Raw genomic sequence first — 15,484 nt, 5'->3', positions numbered from 1 at the left:
CGACTTAAAAGCTTCTACTGAGGTAGCATCTCTAACTGTTACCAGGAGGGCATTCCATAGTACTAGAGCCCGAATAGAAAACGCTCAATAGCCCGCAGACTTTTTTGGGGCTCTAGGAATCACTAATAAGCCGGAGTTCTTTGAACGCAGATTTCTTCAGTGTATCAGTATGTGGAATTAAATTATGGAATTTATTAAGCAAATAAATCAAACAATGTAATAACATAATCCACTTCAATAAACTCTTCAAACTTAAAGTGTTTACAAAGTACAAATTAGAAGAACCATGATAAACATTCTGCATTTATTTAATCCATCCATTCATTTTCTATATACTCTTACTCATCTCACCATATGAAATATAACTTACTTCACTAATTATTATTTATTTATTTATGTATTTTTTATTGTTATTACTTATGGAGTATATAGTGAATAAATTGAGAACAGGAAGTGAACAAAAGTTTTAGCAACTGCTATGTAAAGGAAAAGGGGTAGGATTAAATAAACTCTGCTTTTTCCTACTCCTTTTCGAACATGTTGAATAGAGAAACTGGAAATTGTGATGTATCGTGTTGTATGGATGCATGTTCGAAATAAACTCAAACCCAACTCAACTGAAACTCAATTCAACTCTTGCCGGGACATATGGTACAATACAATCAGCAAGATAGGATGGAGCTAGACCGTGTAGTATCGTATACGTAAGTAGTAAAACCTTAAAGTTGCATCTTAAGTGCACAGGAAGCTAGTGCAGGTGAGCCAGTATAGGCCTAATATGGTGAAACTTTATTGTTCTTGTCAAGAGTCTAGCAGCCGCATTTTGTACCAACTGTAATCTTTTAATACTAGAGAGACCCGAAAATAACATGTTACAGTAATCGAGACAAGATGTAACGAACGCATGAATTATGATCTCAGCGTCGCTGGTGGACAAAATGGAACACATTTTAGTGATGTTACGGAGATGAAAGAAGGCTGTATATAAAAAAATGCAATTTTTTCACATCTTTATTTACACAAATTTCATATATCGTAGTACCGATAAGAGTACCGATGACTACCGGTATCTATATTGATATCGGTATCGGTATTGATAAAATCCTAACATTATACATCCCTATTTACAACACACACTTGATGTTGGGATTTTGCGGCATATGCCTGCATTAATAACTAATCAACACCACCTCTGCTGGTTGAAGCCAATTAGTGCACTCTATTTTCCTTAATTGCTGTAAGGCAGTATTCATCAACAAACAGTTGCAGATAGTCAATATAATTCTGTCACTGGAATGAATTAATACCATACTTGCCAACCCTCCCGATTTTCCCGGAAGACTTCCGAATTTCAGTGCCCCTCCCAAAAATATCCCGGAGCAACCATTCTCCTGAATGTCTCCCGATTTCCACCCGGACAAACAATATTGGGGGCGTGCCTAAAAGGCACTTCCTGTAGTGTGCTCTACAACCTGCCGTCACGTCCGCTTTTCCTCCATACAAACAGCGTGCCGGCCCAATCAGATAATATATGCGGCTTTTACACAAACATAAGTGAATGCATCGCATACTTGATCAACAGACATACAGGTCACACTGAGGGTGGCCGTATAAACAACTTTAACACTGTTACAAATATGCGCCACACTGTGAACCCCCACCAAACACATTTCGGGAGAACATCCGCACCGTAACACAACATAAACACAACAGAACAAATACCCAGAACCCCTTGCAGCACTAACTCTTCCGGGACGCTACAATAACATCTACGGCTTTTGGAGATCTGTGCACAACTGCACACACAAGAAGAAGGAGACGAAGCAGAAGAACAAAGAAGAGACATGGCAACGACAAGTAAGAAGAAGAAATACGCTTGCAAGTTCCAAAATGATCGGAATAAATAATTTAATTTCATCCAGGACAGCTCGAAGGGGGAAGGGGTATGCTGCCTGTACCTTCACCCCCCCCCCCCCCCCCAATCTCCCGAATTCGGAGGTCTCAAGGTTGGCAAGTATGATTTATACATCTATTTTAGAGTATATTGCAACTCATTATTAAGATAGTAACTTGTTGCCCTCACATAGTGCTGTTTACAGCCTAGCCAATCCATTCTTTGAACACAGCGTCTTATGGAGCTTATTTTGGAGAATTGCAGTCCCTGAAGGTGACTTAACAGCAAAAATGAGATTATGTCCTATTGTGGGGGGTCAGGAATTGGAAAATACTGGAGGTATCTAATTTCTCATGAGACGACTGCACCCAATGCACGTCACCCACCCAGCATCCAAATCAGCGGAAAATTTACCAGCGCCCGCTTCCGTCCCTTAATGTGTGGAAAAACTGATTAACATGCAGCATCCAAGACCCTCAGACAAAATGTTGGCAATGACTAATTTTAGAAAAAAAAAACTTTGACCACACCAGTGCATTCATCTCATATGCAAAGTACAGTCTAAATTAAACCAGTTCCTTGCGGATATACAACAAACCATTAATCAACCTTGCTATGATTAATTGCACTAATGCATTTCAGTGATGAAATAAAGGACATGTGGTTTAGTCCATTCTAACAAAAAAAAAGGAAAAAAATAAGAAAATGTTCAATGAAAATGTATTTCCATGCCACATATGCAGATGACATGTATGCTTGTTGGAAGTTATAGAATACCTTGAAGGACGCAAAATGATAAAAAGCATTCATGGCTGCAAATGTAATCCATAGGCTGTAATGTACGACAAGCGTGACTCTTCACTCTTCAATTCCAATCGGTTCCCACAGGAAATGCATATTTGATGTGAGTGGAGGATTGTACTGTACAATGAATTTAGGGAAAAGTACATGGCAGCATTTGTACATTGACATTTAAGAACTTACTGTCACTGTCAGTTATAGTTGTTTTTTTTTTTGTCATGCAGAGTTATGAGTGTGTATGTCACTCCGGATGGGAGGGAGAGTACTGTCAACAAGAAGTTGATGAATGTTTGTCACAGCCTTGCAAAAACAACGCCTCCTGCACAGACCTCCTCGGCGGCTACAGGTAGGTGCACGCACTAGCTGGAGGGCACTGTCGTTGCCAGATGCATCAGTCACTTCATAAAAAAAATAAACAGATAGCATTATGTTATTGCACTGGAAAAGCAGGCAATGAAATGCATGTGGCAGGTAAAACAAATAAGTCAATCACTGCCTCGCAGCATGAAGAAGTTTCCAGGGGATGTGTGGCTCATTGGAGGAAGAACGGGCGCTATATCTGCTCAGCTAATAACTGCCCTCGCCGGGGAGACGTCAAACCGCTACCGCTGCGAAGGAAATGCAAGGTGGATTGGTTTAGTGCTCACTGCCAGCAAGTGGAATATTCACCTGCTGCTTGACTACTGTAGCCCTTCACGGTCTCAAACATGCATGATGCATGGTGCCTGATCTACAAAAAGGTGTGCGTGTATTGAAATGTGTGCAAACTTGATAGCGCACGCAAAGCTGATCTACAAAGGTCATGCACAGGGAAACGTGTCTCTAAGATGAGAGAAATAAAGAGCACAATCCGTGTGTAGTAGTGTTGTCCCGATACCAATTTTGATATCTGGTACCAAAATTATTTTGATACTTTTCGGTACTTTTTGATACTTTTCTAAATAAAGGGGACCACAAAAAAATGGCATTATTGGCTTTATTTTAACAAAAAATCTTAGGGTACATTAAACATATGTTTCTTAGCGCAATTTAATCCTTAAATAAAATAGTGAACATACAAGACAACTTGTCTTTTATTAGTAAGTAAGCAAGCAAAGACTCCTAATTAGTCTGCTGACATATGCAGTAACATATTGTGTCATTTATCATTCTTTTATTTTGTCAAAATTATTAAGGACACGTGGTAGAAAATGAATTATTAATCTACTTGTTCATTTACTGTTAATATCTGCTTACTTTCCCTTTTCACATGTTCTATCTACACTTCTGTTCAAATGTAATAATCACTTATTCTTCTGTTGTTTGCATGCTTTACATTAGTTTTCCTTGATACCACACATTTGGGTATCAATCCGATACCAAGTCGTTACAGGATCATACATTGGTCATATTCAAAGTCCTCATGTGTCCAGGGACATATTTCCTGAGTTTATAAACATAATATAATTTTTTTTAAACGAAAAAAGATGTTGTGAGATGCCAAAAAATATCATAATCATAGTAGTATCGACTAGATACGCTATTGTACTTGGTAACATTGTACTTGGTATCATTGTAATTGTAAAAAAATAGAATAGTGATGGATCGGTGTGCTCTTTACAAAGAAGATGACACGACTGCAATTCACCTTGCACTGCACACACAGTTGACTTGTTAAATACTTTGAAAAAAACAGCTGTTGATAAAAGACTTTCCTGCTCTGATATGTTACACTACTAATATAAATGCTAATTAAAATTTATTTTTTCACATCTTTATTTCCACAAATTGGTACCAATAATCCGGGGGGAGCTTAAAGTAAAGCCGCTGCTCCTCCACATCGAGAGGAGCCAGATGAGGTGGTTCGTGCATCTGGTCAGGATGCCACCCGAGCGCCTCCCTAGGAAGGTGTTTCGGGCACGTCCGACCGGTAGGAGGCCACGGGGAAGACCCAGGACACGCTGGGAAGACTATGTCTCCCGGCTGGCCTGGGAACGCCTCGGGATCCCCCGGGAGGAGCTGGACGAAGTGGCTGGGGAGAGGGAAGTCTGGGCTTCCCTGCTTAGGCTGCTGCCCTCGCGACCCGACCTCGGATAAGCGGAAGAAGATGGATGGATGGATGGATGGATGGTACCAATAAGAGTACCGATACATACCGGTTTCGATAAAGGTATCGATAAAATCTTAAAGGCCTAATGAAATGTGATTTCCTTATTTAAACGGGGATAGCAGGTCCATTCTATGTGTCATACTTGATCATTTTGCGATATTGCCATAGTTTTGCTGAAAGGATTTAGTAGAGAGCATTGACGATAAAGTTCGCAACTTTTGGTCGTTGATAAAAAAGCCTTGCCTGTACCGGAAGTAGCAGACGATATGCGCGTGACGTCACCGGTTGTGGAGCGCCTCACATCTGCACATTGTTTACAATCATGGCCACCAGCAGCGAGAGCGATTCGGACCAAGAAAGCGACGATTTCTCCATTAATTTGAGCGAGGATGAAAGATTTGTGGATGAGGAAAGTGAGAGTGAAGGACTAGAGGGCAGTGGGAGCGATTCAGATATGGAAGATGCTGTGAGAAACAGTAAATAAACACAAGACATATATATACTCTATTAGCCACAACACAACCAGGCTTATATTTAATATGCCACAAATTAATCCCGCATAACAAACACCTCCCCCCTCCCGTCCATATAACCGGCCAATACAACTCAAACACCTGCACAACACACTCAATCCCACAGCCCAAAGTACCGTTCACCTCCCCAAAGTTCATACAGCACATATATTTCCCCAAAGTCCCCAAAGTTACGTACGTGACATGCACATAACGGCACGCACGTACGGGCAAACGATCAAATGTTTGGAAGCCGCAGCTGCATGCGTACTCACAGTACCGCATCTGCGTATCCAACTCAAAGTCCTCCTGGTAAGAGTCTCTGTTGTCCCAGTTCTCCACAGGCCAATGGTAAAGCTTGACTGCCATCTTTCGGGAATGTAAACAATGAAACACCGGCTGTGTTTGTGTTGCTGCAGCCGCCCGCAATACACCGCTTCCCACCTACAGCTTTCTTCTTTGCTGTCTCCATTGTTCATTGAACAAATTTCAAAAGATTCTCCAACACAGATGTCCAAAATACTGTGGAATTTTGCGATGAAAACAGACGACTTAATAGCTGGCCACCTCGCTGTCCCAAAATGTCCTCTACAATCCGTGACGTCACGCGCCGTCGTCATCATACCGAGACGTTTTCAGCAGGATATTTCGCGCAAAATTTAAAATTGCACTTTAGTAAGCTAACCCGGCCATATTGGCATGTGTTGCAATGTTAAGATTTCATCATTGATGTATAAACTATCAGACTGCGTGGTTGGTAGTAGTGGGTTTCAGTAGGCCTTTACAATATACATCCCTGATGATAATATTGATGTGGCGGGAATGAGTGTCTCCATGGTGACAGTTGCATAGTACATGCAACATTTTTCTTTAAATAGGGCGATGTGCACCACTTTTGCACTTGTCATGAATTCTACACGCAGTCTTAGTAGATCACACGCAGCACGCTCACTAACAGTTAATGAATATTTTAGTTTGCACACACTATCTAGCATTTGTTATTAGGATCTTAGTAGCTCTGGCCCATACTGTATCAATAGGTCCTCCACAGTCTCGTTATTGGTGCGGCTTGGATCAGGTGCGAGTGCGGATGCCTCTCAGCTAGAAGGTTGTAGGTTCGATCCCCAGTGGCTTTGCAAAAGCCCTCTGAGTACCATGAATGTAGAAGGATATAACTTGGAGAAACCTACAAGCAGCTGTGCACTAGTTTGTGAGAAGGCTGAGAAGAAACCAGACTTTTTGTTTTGGTATTATCATTCTGAATCAGTGTAATTGTGAATCAGTGTGGCGTTTATCTCGCAAAGGTTTCTAATTCAAATTATCTGGTGGTCCTATCCCCTCAAATAGTGGGAACTTAAAACTTAAAACAACACTATTCATCTTTAAATTCAATCTCCTCAAATTGGCGCCACAAACCGAATGGGTGCCTCCCATTTTTTTCTTCTCCACAGTCTTATTGTAGAAAATGGTAGAAAATGCAGACTGCAAGGTTTTTTTTCATAGAAATGAAAAAAATGAACGTCATTAAAAATGCCTGTGGACACCAAAACGCATGAAATTATTATTTTTTTTAATCAGTCTCTCATCCAGCATCCATAATATTAGACAATATGTCTAATATGTTTTATTTTTTACTATATACATATGTTGACAAGCACATGTAAGACGGAGCTGCGGCGCGATCGCCTCCTTTCTCACAGCCACTTATGCGCAGCTTCCAATTTGTACTCCCTTTCTCGACGTGCTAAATATAGGCGCAAAACAGTGCTCGTAGAACAGTTTTAGTCTTGATATATCACCCTGCAGGTACTAAACAAATTTATATTTTCGCATTTGTCAGGTTTGTCACTGACAGTTTAGTTATGTTTTGAGTTTTTCCTCTGTCTTTATTTCCTGTCGGCGCTCTTATTTTGGTTATTTCCTACTTGTCTCCCTGAGTACTGTGTCCCCTCAGCTGTGGCTGATTGGTACCTGGCCACACCTGGTGTCAATCAGCCAGCTACTATTTAGTCCTGCTTTTCCCTCCAGTCAGTGCTGGAGTATTGTCAATGTCGCTAATGATTGTCGAGGTCAGTGTCATTTATACTTGTCGTTGTAGCTCTGTCTACTTCTGTTCACTCTGCTCATGTCATAGTTCATCCTGTTCGTTTCTTGCCACGTGAGTTTTGTTTATTCGTGTCACAGTAAGTGTTTTTGTTTCTTGTCCATAGTTTAGCCTTTGGGCTAGTTTCTGTTCATAGCCAAGTTTGTTCTCCGCCTTGTGCGCGCCTTGTGTTTGTACCCTTTTGTTTGTTTTTGGTTATAGTGTTAAATTAAATCATGTTTTCCTGCTCAATGCCTGCCGCCATCTCTTTATCTTGGGGTTCGTCACCTACACACTCTTGACAGCATTTTTTGGCAAGTTTTCCTCCAGGCTAAGCTTTTTTCGACTGATTCTCCACCCTGTCAGCCATGTTGTGGTTTTTAGCAGTTCCATATCGAATCTACTGACAGATATAAGTTAGAACGTAACGCTACTTTTTATTAGAAATGGTAACAGCAGAGGATTTTAGAATCATGTGCATGTATGAGCCAGTCTGCTCAACAACAAGAGGATAAAGAAAAATAAGGAACTTATTGACTACAACTTTGGACTACAACTGAATAAAAATGGCGGACTCACGCAAAGCTCTTGGGGTAAACCTCTACCATATATGGAGATACCCGCTGTCGTAACTAAGACAATCTATATCACTAATTCCTCAAATTCCACACGGCTTGTTTTGAGAAATTTCGAAGTTTGCTTTATGAATACTGTATGTCTGCCATGTCTAAATGGGTTGATTTCCAAATTTCCGGGAATTATGGGGATCCCAAATACACAAAAACAAGTACCATCAGGTAAAAAAAGTTGGTTTTGAATAATAGATCCCCTTTTTAAGAGACACAATCCTCTGTGCTCGAGCTTAACAGATCAGATTTGCGTGTGCTATCAAGTTTGCACGGGTTTTAGTACACGCAAACCTTTAGTAAATTAAGCCCAAAGTCTCTCCACTGGCCTGGGAATGCCTTTAGATCTTGAGCTGGACAAAGTAGCCGGAGAGAGGGAGGTTTGGCTTTCTCTGCTTTGGCAGCCAGTCTCGCGACCTGACTTTGGATAAGCTAAAAAAAAAAGGATGAATGGATCGAATATGTGTGTGGTAGCAATTTGTGGTATTTGTATTTCTGTAGTCCTGCATATATTAAGTTAAATTAATGATTTGTTGTTTGATGGATACTTGGATCTACTGCACTACTGCACATTTGGAGTTGGTCATTTTGGTGGTGTTTGATGGATACTTGGGCCTACTGTGCTACTGCACTTTGGTGTCGGTCATTATGGATTTGGTGGCCATTTTTGTGTTATTTATACTTCTCTAGTACTGCATATATTATTAAGTTAACTAATTAGTTTTTTGAATTGCCATGACAATATGTTTTGATTAGGGATGTCCGATAATATCGGTCTGCCGATATTATCAGCCGATAAATGCGTTAATATGTAATATCGGAAATTATCGGTATCGTTTATTTTTTACTTTTTTTTATTAAATCAACATAAAAAACACAAGATACACTTACAATTAGTGCACCAACCCAAAAAAAAAAAACCCTCCCCCATTTAAACTCATTCACACAAAAGGGTTGTTTCTTTCTGTTATTAATATTCTGGTTCCTACATTATATATCAATATATATCAATACAGTCTGCAAGGGATACAGTCCGTAAGCACACATGATTGTGCGTGCTGCTGGTCCACTAATAGTACTAACCTTTAACAGTTAATTTTACTAATTTTCATTAATTACTAATTTGTATATAACTGTTTTTATATTGTTTTACTTTTTTTTTTATTCAAGAAAATGTTTTTAATTTATTTATCTTATTTTATTATTATTTTTAAAAAGTACCTTATCTTCACAATACCTGGTTGTCCAAATTAGGCATAATAATGTGTTAATTCCACGACTGCATATATCGGTTGATATCGGTATCGGTTGATATCGGTATCGGTAATTAAAGAGTTGGACAATATCGGAATATCGGATATCGGCAAAAAGCCATTATCGGACATCCCTAGTTTTGATATATTGTTAAGTTGTTGTTGTTAAGTTCATTTATTGGATTAGAAAGGCCGTAAAGCCGTAGTTTTGTTTATAGCTTTATATGTAGTTAAAGTTGTCCTTGTTAACCTTGGATGGACTGTTGGAAAGAAGACCTTTTTTGCAGATAAAGCTTTTTTTTGAGAAACTTAAGTTGTAGTCAGAAGTGCGTATGAAAGTGCACCACCTGTCCTGGCTCAGCCCACGGCCTTTGGTTTAGAACCTGGGAAAGCTATGTTTAATCATTAAATTATTATTATTTTTTAATCCAGTACAAACACTTTAATTTTTGTTTCCGTATATCCAAGGTGTTTGTGCTCCCCGGGCTGGACAGGTGTGGATTGTGCTGAGAAATTGAGAGCCTGTGAATCCAGGCCTTGTCTAAATGGAGCCCAGTGTCAGGAGTCACATGTACCTGGGGAATTTTTCTGCACCTGCCCCCCCTTTCTGAGTGGCCCCTTGTGCAACCAGCCTTATGACCCATGTGACCCCATCCACAACCCCTGCCTGCACAACTCTACCTGTTCGACACGCTCCGATGGAACGCCTTACTGCACATGCCCAGATGGTGAGTGCGCACATCGTCTCATCATCCTCACATTGAAGTTTCTATTTTCAGACAGTGAAGCACAGAGGTGTCCAAACTATGGCTTAAGAGTTAAATAACAAATCTGGTCACAGATAACAAACTGCTCACTGAACATTGTGATTATACAAATGTCCAATCAAAACACATAGTTAAAATTGACACCCATTTATGTATTTATTTATTTTTCTATCTTGTTTTTGTCCTGTTTAGCTAAATCATATTGTTGATGTAGACGCCCATGTCTGCTAAACAGATTTACTTTACAAAAGAGAAATGTGGGATACTTACACCCTTTTAAATCCTCTGCAATGGATGATGGGGAAAATGCAACACACTCTCTCGACACTTATCTATGTTTTGCGCATTTTAGCTGCTTGATATTTCTGATTACAACATTTTAAGGAGGTCATCACGGAAATAAACAAGGTAGGAGTCAAACTTTCACATATTCATAATATAAATATATATATTAGGGTTGTACGGTATACCGGTATTAGCAATACTAATGAATTATATTCGGTACTATACCGCCTCTAAAAAGTACCGGTACAATGTAAACAAACTCCATGGGTGGATCTACACCTAACATCCACTGTAATGATACCAACCGCAGGAGCGTATCTAGTCGATACTACTATGATTACATCTATATATTTTTTGGCATCACAAAATCTTCTTTCTTTTTTTTTAAATGTATGTTATGTTTATAAACTCAGAAAATATGTCCCTGGACACATGAGGACTTTGAATATGACCAATCTATGATCCTGTAACGACTTGGTATCGGATTTATACCCAAATTTGTGGTATCATCCAAAACTAATGTAAAGTATCAAACAACAGAATAATAAGTGATTATTACATTATAACAGAAGTGTAGATAGAACATGTTAAAAGAGAAAGTAAGCAGATATTAACAGTAAATGAACAAGTAGATTTATAATTCATTTTCTACCATTTGTCCTTAATAATTTTGACAAAATAATAGAATGGAAAATGACACAATATGTTACTGCATATTGCTTACTTACTAATAAAAGAAAAGTTGTCTCGCATGTTCACTATTTTATTTAAGAACAAAATTGCAATAAGAAACATATGTTTAATGTACCCTAAGATTTTTTTGTTGAATTAAAGCCAATAATGCATTTTTTTGTGGTCCCCTTTATTTAGAAAAGTACTGAAAAGTATCGAAATTCATATTGGTACCGGTAATGGTACCAAAATATTAGTATCGGGACAACACTGAGATATGTATATGTATATACATACATATATATTTAGTTACTTTCATGTAGTCGGCTTTTGGATGAATTATTTTAGCCCAAAGTGGCCCCCAAGTCAAAATGTATGAACACCCTTGATCTAATATGAAGCACTAGTTGTTTATTGTATTGTAATGATGGAGGTACTCATGTTATAAAATATTGTATCTTCCATCATCATTTGAAATATTCCCTTTTTCGTACATTTTGGTCAAAAAATGTTAACACTGTAATAGGTCATTCTTCCTTTTAAAAGACATTTCAGGTATTTATTTATTTTTCACCGTAAATATGTTATTACTGTTGTTATTTCTACCGGTGTAATTAAAAAAAAAAAAATTGTCAAATTTAAGCAGTATTTTGTCAGTAGTGTTCGTCCCTGGTACATGCTTGCTTGCTTAGGCGGTCCATCGTTGCTCTGGTCGGTAGCTATCGTTGCTGGCGACGATGCCACTCCATATGACTATGAAGTCCGATCCTGGAACCACACATCCTGCCACAGTGGGGACATGTCAGGCCTGGATTAGGGGGCTGGGATGGTTCTGGAACTACAGGGTGGTGTCTTCGCCTCCGCTGATCCCTCCGGTGATGGTTCCGACACTTCTCCAGATACATGACCCCCGTCATGGCACAGCGAACGCCACAGCGATCGATTGGCTGCAGCTGTCTCAAGTTCGTGGGGTTTGATGTTGCACCTCTTCAATATCCCTTTCAGTTGGTCTTTGTACCGCAGCTTTTGTCCTCCGGGCTTTCTGCTGGCTGAAAGGTGCTGACCATAAAGCATCTGACGAGGCAATCGGTGTCCTGGCATCCGGATGGTGTGACCAACCCACCGGAGTTGTCGCTGTGCCAGGGTGGCCTCTATACTTATGGACTCAGTGCGCTGCAAGATGTCCGTATGAGGAACTCGGTCCTGCCATGTGATGCCAAGAATGCGTTGGAGACATCTGATGTTAAATGCATCAAGGCAGCGGATGTGTCTGCGGTATATTGTCCAGGCTTCCGACCCATACAACAGAGTTGAAACACACACCGCCCTGTAGACTGACACTTTCGTTGAGGTTCGAAGGTGGTTGTTTTCAAACACCCGGGAGCGCAGTCTTCCAAAGGCAGAGGAGGCTGAGTTGATACGAGCCTGGATGTCATCATCGATCTGGCATGTTGGGGTCAGAATACTGCCGAGGTAGCAAAACTACTCAACGAGCTTGAGGGGTGTGCCGCTGATGGTAAAGACAGGGGGTGTAGGGGGTGGGGGACCTCTCCTGGATGAGAACCTCTGTTTTCTGAATGTTGATCACCAGACCTAGTGAGCGGTAGACTGATGACATGGTGTCTAGTGCATGCTGCATGGTATCAGGAGTGTGGGCGAGGAGTGCGCAGTCGTCTGCATATTGCAGCTCCTGGATGTTGGTGCCTGCCATCTTCGTCTTGGCCTGTAGGCGCCGGATGTTGAATAGGCTCCCATCCAGGCGAAACTCGATGGAGACACCACTATCCTTCGTGATGGACTGGCAGAATAGGAGTGTGGCTGCTGCCAGGAAAAGACTGAAGATCGCTGGGGCCAGTACACACCCCTGCTTCACCCCTACCTTCACGGGGAGAGAGGGGGACTGCTCACTGCCTACGAGTACACAGGCCTGCATACCATCATGAAACTGTTTTAGGATGCTGAGAAACTTGGGGGGGGACACCAAACTTATTTATTGTGTGTTCGTCCCTGGTACATGCGGTCAATCTCACTTACATCATTCATTGGCATACAATCATACAACGATTATTCAAAAGATAAAACATTTAATCAATGAAACATGTTGAAACATTTAACTCCCAGTAATAACTGATGAAAGATAGTTTTGTGTGACCCCTTAAGGTTGCTTTATCTGTCCATACCAGGGTAGGATAAAGACCATTAGGGGACCGAGCGCTGCGAAACCCCAAACAAAGTGATGATTGTATTCAAATGAAGTTAAAAACTAGTGCTGTCCAACCATGAATTGCTTGAATCAGACTTTTGAATGTTGATTAATAAGGATTAATCACGGTAAATTACTTGCATCCATAATTTAAATGAACTTAGACCACAGTATTTTGACAAGTGCAATTCTATTGTTAAACTGACATACAGGAACGTTTTCTAAATGTTTTACTTGAATGCACATCATTTATTTGCTAAAAACCTGCTAACAGTTATACCTAAATTACTGTCGGGGTGTATTTGAAAAAGAACTTGCCAGCGAACACACCAGTCGTAGTCTCCTTACTCATCTTCGTACTGGTTTATGCAGTAACCCAGTGGTTCTCAAACTGTGGTACGCGTACCACTAGTGGTATGCAGGCTTCATGTAGTGGTACGCCAAATTGATTGATTGATTGATTGAGACTTTTATTAGTAGATTGCATAGTACAGTACATATTCCGTACAATTGACCACTAAATGGTAACACCCGAATAAGTTTTTCAACGTTAATCAATTCATGGTATAAATATATACTATCAGCATAATACAGTCATCACACAAGTTAATCATCAGAGTATATACATTGAATTGTTTACATTATTTACAATCCGGGGGTTGGGATGTGGAGGGGTTTGGGGTGGGCGGGTTAGGTTTGGTTGATATCAACACTTCAGTCATCAACGATTATATATCATCTGAGAAATAGACATTGAAACATTGTAGGTCTGACTTGGTAGGATATGTACAGCGAGCGGTGAACATAGTGAGCTCAGAAAGCATAAGAACAATTATGTACATTTGATTATTTACATTTGATTAATTGCAATCCGGGGAGGTGGGATGTGGTGAGGGGAGGGTGTTAGTCTAGGGTTGTAGTTGCCTAAAGTACAGTGTTTTATTTTACTATATTCAAACAGTTTTACTGTTCAAAGTGTGTTCAATGTTAAAGTGGCCAAACATATTGAATATATTTGTTAAATACAACTTTTATTTTTAATGAATACATAGGCCTACAATACTACTGTGTTTTAGCGTTGGCCATTATGGTGGTACTTGGAGAGCCAAATCTACAACTACACTTTATTCTTTAAAAAAAATAATTAAAGTCCATGTTGGTCTAAGGTGAATTATGATATTGATGTTAGCTGGGCAGCACGGTGGAAGAGGGGTTAGTGCATCTGCCTCACAATACGAAGGTCCTGAGTAGTCCTGGGTTCAATCCCGGGCTCGGGATCTTTCTGTGTGGAGTTTCCATCTTCTCCCTGTGACTGCGTGGGTTCCCTCCGGGTACTCCGGCTTCCTCCCACTTCCAAAGACATGCACCTGGGGATAGGTTGATTGGCAACACTAAAAATGGCCCTAGTGTGAGATTGTGAGTGTGAATGTTGTCTGTCTATTTGTGTTGGCCCTGCGATGAGGTGGCGACTTGTCCAGGGTGTACCCCACCTTCCGCCTGATTGTAGCTGAGATGGGCTCCGGCACCCCCCGCGACCCCAAAGGGAATAAGCGGTATAAAATGGATGGATGTTAGCTGAGATAGGCTACAGCAACGCCCGCGACCCCAAAAGGGACAAGCGGTAGGAAATGGATGGATGGATGGATGTTTTCAGTATCCATCCATCCATCCATTTTCTTCCGCTTATCCGAGGTCGGGTCGCGGGGGCAGCAGTCTAAGCAGGGAAGCCCAGACTTCCCTCTCCCCAGCCACTTCGTCCAGCTCTTCCTGTGGGACCCCGAGGCGTTCCCAGGCCAGCCGGGAGACATAGTCTTCCCAACGAGTCCTGGGTCTTCCCCGCGGCCTCCTACCGGTCGGACGTGCCCTAAACACCTCCCTAGGGAGGCGTTCGGGTGGCATCCTGACCAGATGCCCGAACCACCTCATCTGGCTCCTCTCAATGTGGAGGAGCAGCGGCTTTACTTTGAGCTCCTCCTGGATGGCAGAGCTTCTCACCCTATCTCTAAGGGAGAGCCCCGCCACCCGGAGGAGGAAGCTCATTTCGGCCGCTTGTACCCGTGATCTTGTCCTTTCGGTCATAACCCAAAGCTCATGACCATAGGTGAGGATGGGAACGTAGATCGACCGGTAAATTGAGAGCTTTTCCTTCCGGCCCAGCTCCTTCTTCATCACAACGGATCGATACAGCGTCCGCATTACTGAAGACGCCGCACTGATCCGCCTGTCGATCTCACGATCCACTCTTCCCTCACTCGTGAACAAGACTCTGAGGTACTTGAACTCCTCCACTTGGGGAAAG

General features: G+C 41.1%; 1 protein-coding gene across 1 annotated transcript in view; it reads left to right on the top strand.

Moving 5' to 3' along the window:
- eys (eyes shut homolog) overlaps window positions 1–15,484 on the top strand; it is a 683,137-nt gene that overhangs the window by 269,067 nt on the left and 398,586 nt on the right. Inside the window, exons 23-24 of the mRNA XM_061958758.1 lie at window positions 2,920–3,041; window positions 9,727–9,986. Of these exons, the coding sequence (XP_061814742.1) occupies window positions 2,920–3,041; window positions 9,727–9,986 (382 nt within the window). The remainder of the gene's footprint in view (window positions 1–2,919; window positions 3,042–9,726; window positions 9,987–15,484) is intronic.

This window comes from Nerophis lumbriciformis, linkage group LG02 (genome assembly GCF_033978685.3).
Source record: "Nerophis lumbriciformis linkage group LG02, RoL_Nlum_v2.1, whole genome shotgun sequence".
Lineage (NCBI taxonomy): Eukaryota > Metazoa > Chordata > Actinopteri > Syngnathiformes > Syngnathidae > Nerophis > Nerophis lumbriciformis.
This window is presented reverse-complemented; position numbering and strand designations above follow the sequence as displayed.